Below are 15,670 nucleotides of genomic sequence, written 5' to 3' on the forward strand. Positions count from 1 at the left end.
TACAATCAGAAGACAATTGAGATTCCTTTCAGATCTAAGATTTAGAGATTCTTTGATTTCTATAATATTATAATCCTTTGAAGTCAGAGGTCATGAAATTTACTTCCTAGTATCTTTTATGCAATTTTATACAATATAATATGTCCTTCATAAATGTATGTTGTATATATACATAAATATATAAATATATTCTATAATACTTTTTAGAAAGTTCTCATATTTTAATATTTATATTTTGGCCAATTCTTCTAAATCTGAAATTGGGAAACTGGAAACATCATTTTTCTGACTGCCATCAAATGAGTACCATTAGTTTGTGTAAATACAATTTATTATAATAAATGTTTTTGTAAACCTAATGAGATCCAGAGGCAGAGCTACAGAGGACCTGTGGCAGGGGACTCTGTAGGATGGATCTGTTTCTCTCATGGGGTAGATGTATATCCTGTGTGGAAAGGAGGAAGATCACGTAAAGTTTCCCATAACAGTGTTATATTTCATAATAAAATGACAATAATATCTTTGAATTCAAAAGATTACGTGTATGAAACAAAATCAACCCTTAAAATTAGTTACATTCTCTTCAAGTACAGGTTTCTGAATAGGAGTTTCACCACAGCATCTTTCACTTCTTTGTTCCTCAGACTGTAGATGATGGGATTCAACATTGGAGTGATGACTCCATAGGACAACCCAAAAATCTCATCAAAAATCTGAGTGTCCTTGGACTTGGGCTTCATGTACATGAAAAGGGCTGAACCATAGAACAAGATCACCACGGTAAGGTGGGCTGAGCAGGTGGAGAAGGCTTTTTTCCTCCCCTCACTAGAATTGATCCTCAGGATAGTGGAGAGGATGAAGACATAAGAGAAGAAAATAAGCAGGAGAGGAGTCAATAAGTACAGGATACTTCCAACTGTCAGGAGTAGAACATTGATAGAGATGTCTCCACAAATCAGTTTAAGAAGAGCCAGAATTTCACAGGTAAGGTGATCGATGACATTCCCACAGAAAGGCTTTATTAGGGCAAGCACAGAGGGTAGCAGTGTGTTCAAACACCCTATAATCCAGGTCCAAGCTGCCATCTGAACACACAGTCCATTGTTCATGATTATGGTGTATCTTAAGGGATTACAGATGGCAACATACCGGTCAAAAGCCATCACAGCCAGGAGAATGCATTCTGTACACCCCAATCCAAGAGACAGAATCATTTGCAGTGCACATCGAGTGAAAGAAATGGATTTTCTTTCTGATATAATAATTATCAGAACTTGTGGTACAGAGGAGGACGTGTAACAGATATCCAAGAAGGAAAGGTTTCCAAGGAAAAAATACATAGGTGTGTGAAGGCGGGGATCCAGAATGCTGATGATAATAAGGAAACTGTTTCCAAACAAAATTACCAAGTACATCACCAGGCAGATGACATAAAGAAATATCTGGAGGCCTGGGTAATGGGAAAGTCCAATCAGAAAAAATTCAGTTACAGGTGTGAAATTCCCCTTGTCCATGTTATTTTAGCTGTGGTACCTGTAGAATTTAGGAAAGAACACATCTCAAAACTATTGGAATGAAAGAGATAATAAGGAAAAAGACTTGTACAAAAATATTTATAGCCACACTCTTTGTGGTGGTAAAAAAATGGGAAATGAGGGGATGCCCTTTGATTGGGGAATGGCTGAATAAATTGTGGTATATGTTGGTGATGGAATACTATTGTGCTGAAAGGAATCATGAACTGGAGGAATTCCAGGTGAACTGGAACAACCTCAGTAAACTGATGCAGAGAGAAATGAGCAGAACCACAAGAACCTTACACACAGAGATGATACACTGTTGCACAATCAAATGTAATGGATTTCTCTACTACCAGCAATGCAATGAACCAGGACATTTCTGAGGGACTTATGAGAAAGAACACTATCCACATCCAAAGAAAGAACTGGGGGAGCAGAAACACAGAAGAAAAAACAACTGCCTGATCACATGGGTTGATGGGGATATGATTGGGAATGTAGACTCTCAGCAATCACTCTAGCACAAATGTTAATAATTTTGAAATGTCTTGATCAGTGACACATGTAAAACCCAGAAGAGTTGCTCATTGGCTACAGGAGGGGTTGGGGAGGAGGGGAGGGAAAGAACATGAACCATTTAACCATGGTAAAATATTCTAAATTAATTAATTAAATAAAACATTTCAACACCCCATAGAGCTATTGGAATGAATAGTAACAATGAGTAATTGTATCATATTCATAATCAGCTTTATACTTTGAATTATAAACTTTACTTACTTTCCAATATTTGTTTTATTTTTATTTCCACTGACTTGTGCAGGTATTTAAATATCATGGATCATCAGAATGATTTTCCAGGATGATTTAAAACAAAAATAAAGCTTACAAGAGGACATTAGGAATGAATTTGACAGAAACTGAATTCTCAATGTAGAATTTTAAAGAGGAAATATTGAGCTGCAAAAATATACATCATTTAAGCAACTGTCAATAATAATACTTTTCTCCAAAACAATCATTATTATTATCATTTAATCATTATTTATTTATGACTATTCATAAAAGTATGGTTATTGGCTTCAACATACAAACACACTTACCAGTCCTTTCCCCAATTTTTTTCATTACTGTTTATTTAAAATGAATTCATCGCTATTATTACCTTTAAATAAGAGTTCTAGTCAAGTTATACATTATTCTTTTGATTTTTCTCTCTTCTCTCTGCACTGGTTGATGTGGGTTTTATTTTGTCAAAACTATTTTGTATCTAACACTTAGGTAGGACCTGTGAAAATGCCTTCAAATGATAAGCAATAGAGGCTTAGCTGATATTTCTAATTTGAATGCTTGAACATTGCAGAGATCAACTAGAGAAAAAAATGTTTTTGTTTCAGGATAAAAACATTCAATTTCAAAGGAAGATTAGTTTCTTTAGACAAATATTTAATATTAAAGCAGGAGAAAGGTCTGAATGATTTGAGAGGCATTTCAAGGATGAGAATGGCAAAATTTAGTATATGGATTATTTTTGGAGAGTAAGAGAAGGAAGAATGATAATGGTTCAAATATTCATGCCTAATAAGGTGATAGTGTCATAAAGGAAATGGAGAAATTAGGGGAGAAATAGCATTTGAAGAAAAGATTAAAAACTCAGTTCTTAATGTATTGAATTTAGAATGTCATTAGTGGGGGAGTCTGAAGTTGAAAGAACATTTAGCAATGAAGATATGAGGAGAGTTAGGGGATTGACATTCAGATTTTGGAGTCATTTGTATAGAAATCCTACTAAGAGACATGAGATTAGATGAGATTACAAGGGGGAGAAAGCTTATATAGGAGAGTGGTAGAGAAAGATTAGGGCAAAATCTGGGGGAAACACATATGAGAGGCGAAAAGAATGTGAACATTGAGGAAAAGACAGGGGAGTGGTCAAAGGTAGGAGAACCAGGAGATACAGTATCAAACAAAATGAGGAAAGGGAAAATATCGAGAAGATGTGGGTGTTTGGAAGTGTTGATGCTAACCAGAGGTTGCACAGGATAACATAATAGGTTATTGGGTTTGGCATTAGAGAGTACTTAAAAAAAAGTAATAGGAGGAAAAGTTAGATTATGATGGATTAAAGAATGAGGAGGTGAGGAAGCGGAAACAAGTCATGTAGGTTACGCATTCATTGAGAATCCAAGACAAATTAGTCATATTCAAGGCAACCATCATAAGCAATAGGCATATGACCAAAACATTGCTAGCCTTCAAAGAGCCTGTGTTCTTCTAGAAGGATACAAAATATAAAGTGTCAGGTATTTACATGATATTCTGAGAAGAGAAAAAGCAATAACTAAGGGAATCAGTCAAGACTCCATATAGAAAAGGTATACCAACCAAGCCAAGAAGGAAGATCTGAATTATAGAAACGGAAGTGAGAAAGTACAGTTTAGGCAAGATGATTAACTATGCAAGTGTATAGAAGCAAGAGACAGTTTCAGTAAGCTTCTTGAGGACATGGAATATTTTCTTTTTTCTCATTTGTATTTCTGTTCTTAGTACAGTGCCTGACACATAGTAAATATTGAGTAAATGTCTATCGAATTGAATTGAAATTGAATCCACCAGGCAATAGGGAGGCACGGAAGCTTCTTGAGCAGGGAAATAGCATCACCAGAAGTGTTTTTGGTAGCTGTGTAAGAGACGAATTGGAGGGGAAAGCCTGGAAAAGTGGGCAAATAGTTGCAATATTCCAAGAGAGGAATAATGGGCACCTGATTTAATGTCATGGTAATGTGAAAGAAGAAAAAGGGATGTTTGAGGAGAGATGCTGTGGAGACACAAAAGATAAGAACAGGGAACTGATTATATATGAGGGGGAGAGAAGGGTCAAGGAAGACTCTCAGGAAATATTAGCAATTTGAAGATCCAGGGAAAAATTAATATCCAGGAAGAGCTTGTGTCCAACAGAATGAGGACTAAGAAAGAATTGTTAGATTTAGAAATTAAAAGATCAACTTTGTTGAGAACTACTTGAATTAAATGTGGTTAGAATCCAGACTGTAGGGGATATAATAGTAAACGGAAGGAGAAAAAAGAGAACAAATATAGATGGATTTTTATTGGAGAGATGAAGAATTATAAGACGATAACTTCAGATTATATTATAGCTGCTGGTGGTCATTATCTTTTTTGTTGTTTTTAAAAGATAGGGAAGACCTTAACATATTTTAAGAGAGAAGTGAAGGAGTCAATACAAGGTAGGAAAGGTGACTGATATAGGAGAATGATTGAAGGTGTTAGAATCAAGAAGAAGTGGATGGAAGTAGGATGAAAAGCACAAGGTGAGGAATTAATCTTAAAATAGAATGACAGTCTCTTACTTTGAGAATGTAATGAAAAAAATCCATGTAGCTAAATTTGAAGAGGCTAGCTATTGGGGAAAATATTTGTACCAAATAGGTCTAATAAAGGTATTTTTCCAAAGATATATAAGAAATGTATTTAAATATGCAAGCACTACAGACCATCTCCAACAACTAAGTTGTCAAAAGATATAAATAATAGGTTTTCAATTGAAAAACAGAAAACTATCAAAAAGCATTTGCAAGTATTGCAAGTATATTCAAAATAATTAATGAGAAAAATGCAAAACAAAATGACCTTCAAGTTTCTTCTTTCATCTGTTTTATTGGAAATAGAGACACCAAAATGGTAAATATTGTTGGGGTTGTTCAGTAATATACTTTGGGTCTGGTGAATTTGTTAAATCATTGGGGGAAACAATTTAGGGTTATATTAAACTATCAATATATCGTACAACACCACTACTAGCCATATACCCCCGAGGATGGAAAAGACAAATGGAAAGGTCGAATGTGTACAGCTTTAAATCAATGATCCTATCAGAAATGTTTATAGTAAAATTTATGTGTATGTAATTAAGTTTAAAAAGAAATAAAGCAAGTGCCTCTCAAATGGAGAATAGATGAATAAGTTGAGGTGCATGAATACAATAGAGTATTATCTTGTCTTAAGAGCTGATGAATATAAAGATTCAGAGAACCTGGGGAAGGGCTGTCTGAACTGATATTGAATGAAGTGATCATGGTAAAGCAAACCATTCTCCACAATTGCTACAACAATGTAAACAAACAAATGAACCAGAGTTCTGATCAATGTGATGCCCAATTTTGGGCTGAGAAAACTGACAGTGAAACTTATCTCCCTTGTCTGAGTAGAAAACTGGTGGTACTTGGGATATAAATGGGGCAAATGTAAGAATGTCATAAGATCCTTTGTATATGCCTCCTCTCCATTGCCACTTCCACCCATCACAGGTCCTCAGTACTTCATACCTAGACTATTATAATAGCCTACTGTTTGATCTCCTGCTTCAAGTATCTCCCCACTTCAATTGATCTATTTAGTTGTGAAATTGGTCTCTCTAATGTGCAAGTAGGGCTAAGTCAACTCCCTTCTTTATTCAATGAACTCCAGAGATCCCCATCTCCAAGATAAAATAACATAAATCCCATGATCTAGTGACACTGACTTCTTTGCCGTTCTTCTCACAAGATAGTCCAAATTCCTAACTTTTTTTTTTACCAGTTTTCTCCCATATTTGGGAATCTATTCTTCCTTATCTACTTCTCATATATTCTTTGGTTTCCTTTAAGTCTCACTGAAAGTTCTACCTTCTATAAGAAATCATGCTTTATCTCCTTAAGTGGTAGTATCTTCCCTCTATTATTTCCAATTTTCACACACATACACATCTTTTATTCATAATTTGAATTTTCCCTTTCCCATTAGAATGTGAACTCCTTAAAAAACAAAGCAGTCCTTTGCCTTTCTCTGAAGGACTCAGTACATTGCCAACCAGGTAGTAAGTGCTAAAATTCTAGTTGACTGATATGTAATCCCAAATGGACTATACATTGCTTTCTTTGTTTTAACAATCTCCGTGACTATATGATTATTACGAAACATCAACAAAACTTTTATTTTAAAGGGGAACATAGAGAAGGAGAAGATGAATGAAGACCAAAGGATTTGGAATAACAAAGGAGGGAAATTGGGGCAGCAAAATAAGAAGAAATTGGTATCAGTAAGATAGAATAGGCAAAGCTAGGGGATCTAGTGTGACCCAAGAGAAAGAACACAAACTTGAAGTCTGACAATCTTTATTCAGTCCCACCCCTGTTGTTTATCAGCTGTGTGATCTTGAGAGTCATTTAGGCACTTTACTCCTCAGTTTTCATATTTGTAAAATAATGTTGGATTGAATGCCCTGTGAAGTTCCTTCTATTTTTAGATCTCTGAGTCTTTCATTTCCTAAGAAGGAAGATACGGTAGTGGAATTGGGTCTCCAATAAAAATCATCACACCCTAAATATTATATTATCTACATTGGAATATGTGAAAGAAGTCAATCATAAATGAATAAAAAAATTTTTGTATTGCTAAGGTCCCATCTGATCCAGTTAGAATTTTTTTAATGAATTTTGAGGTTATATGTCTAATATTCTATATACTTATGTCTCTTGGTATTGCTGTGGTCCCCTATTATAATAAAAATAATTTGACTGCTACTAACTAGCATTTATATAGCATTTTAATGTTTTCAGAACACTTGGTATGTATCTTTTATATGCTTAGAACAATTCTGGGATGTAGGTGTCATTATCCCCTTTTATAAGTGAAGAAACTGAGACAAATAGAGATTAAGTGACTTGCCCAGGGTCACAGAGCTATTAAATGAATGAGGCAACATTTGAATTGATGTTTTCCTGAATCTAGTTTCAGCACTCTATACAATGTGTCACTATATTTCCTTAGTCAGGGGATACAACTTTTTTCATCCCCTTATCCAAAAGGATTCATATTTCCAACCATATCAGGAGATAGAGAGTTCAAAAGAATGAAGATATCTTCACTAAACTATAATGTGTGAAAAGAACATGGAGATGCAGAAAAAAAAGATCAAGAGGGTATATTCAAAGAGGTAGGGGCAGAACCAGGAGAGTTAATACAGCTAATAAACTAAACTACACAACTAGGCACAATGCTAGATGGCAGGGATAAAAATACCCCAAATGAAATAATCTCTACTCATTTTTCACATTTAGAAAATTTAGTTCTGATAATAAACCATGTTATTGAATATATCTGAAAAGAGAGAAGGGATATAGGACCATTTTCTCTGAAAAGTATGCATGACAGCCTCTGGTATACCTGTGCTTAGTCTTGAATTCAATAATAGAGAGTTTTGGAATCATAGAATTATGGAATGTTAGAAACTAGGTCACAACAAAGACCAATTTTCAGCAAAACAAGGTTCCAAGATAACTCCAAGGACACATAATAAAAACAAACCAAACTATTCACAGCCAAAGGTGGAACTATTGGAATCTGTTTGCAGAACAAAGTATGCCAACCTTCACTTTATTTCCTTCATGAGTTTTTAATTAAAGATGTAGTATGTGTCTTTAGTCATGGCATGGGGAATATGGAAAATATATGCATGGGAGATAGAATGCCATAGCCATAAAGGGTCTTAGAAAATGGAACTGAAAATGTCAGAGGTGCAAGTAACCTCATAATAAAGAAAAATGAACCTTGAAGGAACTTCAGAATTCATATGTTTTTGTAGCCAAGAACACTGACCCCTAACAAAAATTTTTTTCTTCTTTTTTGGAATTTGGAATTTTTTTTCCTTTGGAATTATCTTCACCTTCCATTTTGGGTTTCTTGATTTGGTTCCAACTATTTTACATAAAGGTATCTAGGTGGACCAATGGATAGGGCATTGGGCCTGGCTTCAGAAGACTTGTGTTCAATTCTGGCCTCAGTCACTTACTAGCTGTATGACCCTGGGCAAGTAACTTAACCCTGTTTGCCTCAATTCTTCTTCTGAAAAATGAGCTGGAGAAGGAACTACTCCAGTACTGTTGCCAAGAAAACCCTAAAACAGGTTTTCTGAAGATTTGATTACCATTGAAAAAAGATTGAACAGCAAATCATAAAATCTTATTTAAGTTCCCAGAACATAAAATAATAGGATGTTAGATTTAGAGCTGATAGGGGCCATTGGTATTATTGTATACAATTTTCTCATATGCATGACTCTCCCTTTCAATATCCAGTCCCTCTTCTTACTTCCATTTTCAGTTCTGAAAATGACCCTTCTCCAAACAGTCTCCAACATTTTCATTTACCTCAATGTGAGATCCAAAAGTCCGTTTCTTCCTCCTTCTCAAACTTCTCCTTCTCACTTTGCTGTTGTTATTCCAGCCTTTTGAACAAAGAATCTACTTTATACACATTTCCAAACATGTCTTTGTACCTTGAAAAAGCACCAAACATATAAATATGTAACCTATTTCCACTATGTGTTTGTCTGAGGTTGCCAGTGTTTTTACCATAGCCTATTTGCATCTTTACTTTTCTTCCTCCATGGTTTCTAATAATATTCAATGAGAAAAAGACTTAGATTCTTAAAATTCAGAAATACTATAAAACATTGCTTGCATCAACAGAATGTTACCACTTCTATTATAAGAACATGGCTTTAATTTATGTAGAAAATGGTATTGATCTTCAAGCCCTAATTTAGGTGACTACTCTAGCCTATGGATGCTAAATGATAAGCCATTAAATCTAGGCACAAACTTTCCATCTCCAGATCATCCCTGCAGTGTTCCTCAGAGAATTTTTGTAATCCCTGAAGACATTTAAAGATTTAAATAGGAACTATATAGATGTTAACAACTTCAAAGCTTTAGGGATGTTTCAGTGTCCTAATTAAACCAAACTTATAAAGCTATTTGAATTGATAGCATAATAAGTGAAATTAAAAATATAAAGATTCTTACATTTCATCTTGTTAACACAGTAGGGAAGTGGACACAACTATCTAACTGATTCAGTCTAATTCTGCCAGTTAACAGAGCTAATGTTCTTGATCTCAGTCTTGTGTCATTCACAAGTATGATAAGCATACAAATTATTGATAAAAAACATTACTGAAGAGTCAAAGCTACACTAGACACTCTCTCTTAGTGGACATTAATATAGCAATGACCACTCATAGGTGTTTATGAATCAATGCAACTCTCTCATCATTCATCCATTATCTCTCTATTTTGACCACAAGAAAAATATAGAAAAACTTCACTTAAGTATAGAAATTAAAAGTCTAGAACAGACTAGAAGATGGATGCATGTCACAGCTCATATTGGTGCATTTTAATGCTTGTAGAGCACTTTAAATTTACTATATCTTTTTATCCTCACAACATACTCAGTACTCTGGGATGTAGGAATTTTTATTCCTATTTTACAGATGAAGAAACTGAGATAAACAGATGGATGGTTATATTGCTAATAAATGCTAAGTCTTGATCATCATACAATATTGCTGCTACTGTATATGTTCTTCTAATTCTGCTTACTTCACTTTACATCAGTTCCTATAAATCGTTCCAAGTTTTTCAGAAATCTTCTTCATTTATGCATATCTTGTTTAACCATTCCTTAATTGATGGGCATTCCCTCAATTTTGAATTATTTGCTACTACAAAAAGAATTGCTATAAATATTTTTTATATATAGGTACTTTCCCCCTTTTTAAAAATCTCTCTGTGTTTCAGACCTAGTAGCAATTTTGCTGGATCAAGGGAGTATGCACAGTTTTTGACCACAAGAAATGGTTCCAAATTGTTTTTCAGAATGGTTGGATCAGTTCAAACTCTACCAACAGTGCATTAGTATCTCAATTTCCCACAACTCTTCCAATATTCATTTTCTGTCATATTAGCTAATCTGATAGTTATGGAGTTGTACTTTGGAGCTTTTAAATTTGCATTTTCTATTCAATAGTGAATTGAGAATTTTCCCATATAGATAATTTTGATTTCTTCATCTGAAAACTGCCTTTACCCATTTATCAGTTGAGGAATGACTAATGGTCTTATAAATTTGATTCAGTTTTCTATGTAGTTGACAAATGAGACCTCTGTCAGAGATACTTTCTATAAAGATTTTTCCCCAGTTTTCTTTTTTTCTTCTTATCTAGGTTGCATTATTTTTATTTTTTGAAAATTCTTTTTAATTTTACAGAATCAAAACTATCCTTTTATATCCTGTCATGCTCTCTATCTCCTTTATAGTCATAATTTTCCTTATGAGGAAAATTTTAAACAAATAGAGAATCCATAAAGCAAAAATTTAATATAAATTATAGTATACCAATTCTACTGAAGAAATGTGAGTGAAATACAGCATTCACTTAGGAAGTGGATATCTTCTTTATAAGATGGCATTTCTGTCTTAAACATCTAGTTGGTGCAAATGGATAGGTCATTAAACTTGGAATCAAGAGTAACCTGAGTTCAAACTCAGACCCTATGTGACTCTGATGAAATTATTTAAGTTCTATCAGGCTGAGCTTCCCCAGTTTTAAAATATGTATAAAATAAATATTTATATAACTGGTTGTTGTAAGGATCAAAAATATTTTAGGAACTTTGTAAAAGTTAAAGTGGTATATAAATCTGTGATTATGATGTCTAGATCATGACTTAAAACCCAATATGACAATTCCTAGATATACATCTATCAAGAATAGGTAAAATGTATTTTCCTGGAAACTTGCAAATCTGAAAAAAAAAGTGTTTCAAATTGAAAAGGAAATAGGAAGAAAAAAATTGTCTTTGTTTGACAACCAGGCTAGATATTCCCTAGAGTATTTAAAATTCAGGAAGAATAGAGGTGGCATCTCCTATGTGACAAAATCCAAGAAAGGAGACAATAAAACTACTATTTTTTAAATATTTAGATATAAATTCAGCAAAGGAAGAGGACATTTGAAGGGTAGAGCCACATATGCCTGTGGAACATGCTAATGCTAATGCTAATGCTAAATGATAATGGAGAAAAGACAATAATATGTACTTCCTTTCTTACTTTGATTTCTATGCCAAGGAGAAATAGCATTTCACTAACAAGGATAAAGCAAATGTGTCTAAAAGAGATATGGTATTCATGATAAATAAGAAGATAAAAAGAAAATGCCTTGATGCATTCATATCACTTTAGTCACAAAAACTACATCCTTGATTAATAGAGGAGCCAGTAGATATAATTACAGAGTCAATATAAACTGATTTTTTGAAAGATAATGAAGAATGGAAAAGGTACCATGGGAGTAGAGAAAGACAGATGTTTTAAATTATTTTTAAAGGAAGAGAATGGAATCTAAATTTTAGGCGACAAACTTTATTTTAAATATTGGCCAAAATGCAATAATCCAGGACAATTCTGAGGGACCTATGAGAAAAAATGCTATCTACAACCAGAGAAAAAACCGTGGGAATAGAAACACAGAAGAAAAGCAATTGCTTGATCACATGTGTCGATGGGGATATAGACTCTAAATGATCACCCTAATGCAAACATTAATAATATGCAAATCAGTCTTGATCAATGACACATGCAAAATTCAGTGGAACTGTTTGTTGGCTATGGGAGGGGGTGGGAGAAGGGAAGAGAAATAATGTGAATCATGCAACCATGGAAAAATATTCTAAATCAATTAATTAAATAAAATTTTCCAAATTATAAAAATAAATATTGGCAAAGTTCTAGTGTATTGTTAAATGAATGGTTAATGAATATTTAGCAAAGGAAATAGTGATCAAAAAGAACCCATATTGGCTTGATCAAGAATTGGTCACAGCAAAGATCAAATTATTATCAGCAAAATAAGGTTCCAAGATAACTCCAAGGGATACATGATAAAAACAAGCAAATAAACAAAATGCTATCCATAGTCAAAGGTGGAACTGTTGGAATCTGATTGAAGATCAAAAATATGCCAACCTTTGCTTGATTTCCTTCATGAGTTTTTAATTGAATATGTGATATGTCTTTAATCATGATGTGGGGAATGCAGAAATATAGACAACATAAAAACATTGAGATAATCCATATTAGACTATTCACCACCTCAAGGGAGGGGAGGAAATAATGAGAGAATCTATTGCAAAATGTTTTTTTGAATTGTCAGAAATTGTTTCTACACATAATCAAAAAAAATGGAATTCAATAAAAATAAACATACAAACAAAAAGAATAGTTCATAACAGACAGAACTAATTTCCTTTTGTTGGTGGATCACTTAACTAGATCATGAGGGCAATGTGCTAGATGAAGATTACCTAGATCTTAGAAAAGTTTTTGATAACATTTTTTATGCTATTCTTGTGAAAAGATGGGCAGATCTGAGTTAGATGATACTATGATTAGATTGATTCAGAACTGAGTGAACAACTGAACTCAGAGTAGTAAATAATGTTTAAGTTACAACATGGAAGAATATTTCCACTGGCATGTTCCAGAGGGGGTAGATTTGGTCCTGGTGTGTTAAATATGTTTAATGATGACTTGGATGAATGAAGAGCTGGCATGTTCATCAAATCTGAAGATAACACAAAGCTGGGAGAGAGAAATAACATGCTGGATGATAGCTTAGATATTAAAATATATTACCCAACAAGAAGAGTGGGTCACAGCTAATAAAGATGAAATTTGGTGAGGATAAATAGACATGTTTTCATTTTGGTTAAAATCTTTTACTTTATAAGTTCATGATCGAAGGTATGGGTGCCATGTATCCATCTGGAACTTATGTGACACATGTGGTCAGTTGCTGGCCTTTTAAACCCATTTTATTGCTAGTCCATTTTCTATGTTTCTGAACAGTGTTGATTGAAAAGTAAGTCCTTATTCCAGTTTCAAGTATAATGGATTTTATTAAATACCATGCTTAACTGTTCAACTGTTTCTCGGTCTTGTGTACCTAATCTTTTCCAATGGTTAACTTAAAGAAAATGACCAGGGGGCAGCTGGGTGGCTCAGTGGATTAAGAGTCAGGTCTAGAGCTGAGAGGACCTGGGTTCAAATCTGACCTCAGACACTTCCCATCTGTATGACCCTGGGCAAGTCACTTGACCCCCATTGCCTAGCCCTTACCACTCTTCTGCCTTGGAGCCAATACACAGTATTAGCTCCAAGACAGATGGCAAGGGTTTAATTTAAAAAAAGAAAGAAAGAAAGAAAAGAACCAAATAATTTCATCATTACTGCTTTATGCTATAGTTTGAGATATGGTATTTTATTATTGATATTTTGTTCTTATTAAAATTCACTTTGTATTTCACATTCCAGTATGTATTATGGTTATTTACATATATATTATAACCTTTTTATCTCTTCAAAAGAGAGAAATTGACTAGAAAGAAAAGGATAGAAAATGCTAATAGACTTGAAACCTAAAATAAGTAGATTCTAAGCCAGCACTGCCCTGTCTTTGATGAGTTTAATTCACTGGTATCAGGATTAGATGAACTACCTCCTACAATTTTGCAAGAATTATTAGATGTAATTTCTGAGTCATTGTAGTCATTGATCTTTGAAAGATTGTGGAGAATGAAGAAATTTTATACAGTTCTTCCATGGCCTCCCTTCTGTTCTCCTTCTATACTCTCAAATACCTCATTAGTTCACCTGGAAAATATCTATATGTATGTATATATATATGTGCATAAGTGCTATGTGGTCATAAGCAGAGCATTTATATCTCCAAAACTCTGTTTCTACTTCACCAACTGCCTAGTGGACATTTCAAATGGGATATTCTAGAGGCATCTTAGACTCAACATATCTAATATTTAATTAATTACCTTTTCGCATAAATACTCCTCTCTTTTAAGCTTCCCTGTTTGTGTTGAAAAACAGTATCTTTCCCTCTGGTGCCTCAGTTTTATAGTCTTGGCATTATCCTGGACTCTTCACTGTTTCTCTCTCCACATATTTAATAATTTGCCAAAAATATTTCTCTTTAAATCACTGCAATATATCTTGTCTATGCATAACCCTTCTGTGCATTTACATAGTTACTTATCCCAGTTCATACCCTCATGACTTCTCAATTGCAACAGACTCCTTATTGGTTTCTTTGTCTCAAGGCCTTTATTCCTCCAGTCCATTTGACAGAGTGCTAATAGAGTCAGTTTTCTTAAGCATAGTAATACCTCTATTCAATCAACCCTAGTAATTTCTAGTAATTTCCTGTTGCTTCTAGGATGAATGTAAAAATTTCTGTTTAGATTTTAAAGTCATCCATGATCTAGCTCCAACCCATCTTTGTAATATCACTGGATATTGCTCTTTCCCTCTACACACTTCAGTTCAGTCAAACTGACTATTTTATTCTTTATATTACACTCCATGTTTTATGTATTTTCCTTTGCATTATCTGTTCTCCAAACTCAGAATTCACTCCTTCTTTAATTCTGTCTAATATAATCCCTCTCTTTTTCTAACAGGTAGCTTCTAAGATCTACCTTCTATATGTAACTTTTTTGTAATTCTCCTTAACTGTTAGCACCCTTTCAAATTATCTTCTCTTTCATCATTTATATCATTACATGATATTATACATCAGATCATGTCATGTCATGATATATCATATCATATATCACATCATATTATAAGTCTTTTAATATTTCTTGTATGGAGCCAACACTGGTCATTTTAACTTCATACCATCCAATTTTAATTGCTCTGTTGCCCATATTTCAATATCCATTGTTTATTGTTTCTCTTTTTACCAGCCTTTGTATCAGTTCATAAAATGCTAACCATGTTTGTAATTTCTTTTTTTTTTAACTTTAAATGAGACTGTATGACAATATTATTTTAGAGTCTATGCCATAAGTAAGCATAGGATGCAAATAAATTTGCAGACTTAAAAGGAATTGTACTTACAAGATTAAAGAAAACAGAAATTTGTCAGATGGAATAGGGAAAAAGGGACAGACGTATTTTTAAGTATTTCCTGAAGTGTATGCAACAAAACAAAATTTTTATGTACTTTCTGAAATAAAAGGATTTGCAATTGAAATCTCTTAATTGGTAATGAAATAAACATTTCATAGCTAAGTACAAGTCTATTTTGAAAGTGTTCACAAATTTATAGAAACAAAAATTTCTCTTTCTCCATGCTGATCTAACACTTTCTTGATGTTTGTAGACCAAGCATATTTCAAACTTAATTTTCAAAACTATCCCTTAAATTTACTGACTCTCTTTTACAA

The 15,670-nt window shown here is 33.6% G+C and overlaps 1 protein-coding gene across 1 annotated transcript; it reads right to left on the reverse strand.

Moving 5' to 3' along the window:
• Positions 1-572: 572 nt before the first annotated feature.
• LOC100013324 (olfactory receptor 13D1-like) lies at positions 573-1,514 on the reverse strand. The gene has a single exon (XM_001367687.3). The coding sequence runs from the start codon at positions 1,512-1,514 to the stop codon at positions 573-575; it is 942 nt and encodes a 313-aa protein (XP_001367724.3).
• Positions 1,515-15,670: the final 14,156 nt, after the last annotated feature.

This window comes from Monodelphis domestica, chromosome 7, assembly GCF_027887165.1.
Source record: "Monodelphis domestica isolate mMonDom1 chromosome 7, mMonDom1.pri, whole genome shotgun sequence".
Lineage (NCBI taxonomy): Eukaryota > Metazoa > Chordata > Mammalia > Didelphimorphia > Didelphidae > Monodelphis > Monodelphis domestica.

Coding starts and splice junctions, on each gene's coding strand:
- LOC100013324 (XM_001367687.3), bottom strand. CDS start 1,514: ATGGACAAGGGGAATTTCACACCTGTAACTGAATTTTTTCTGATTGGA.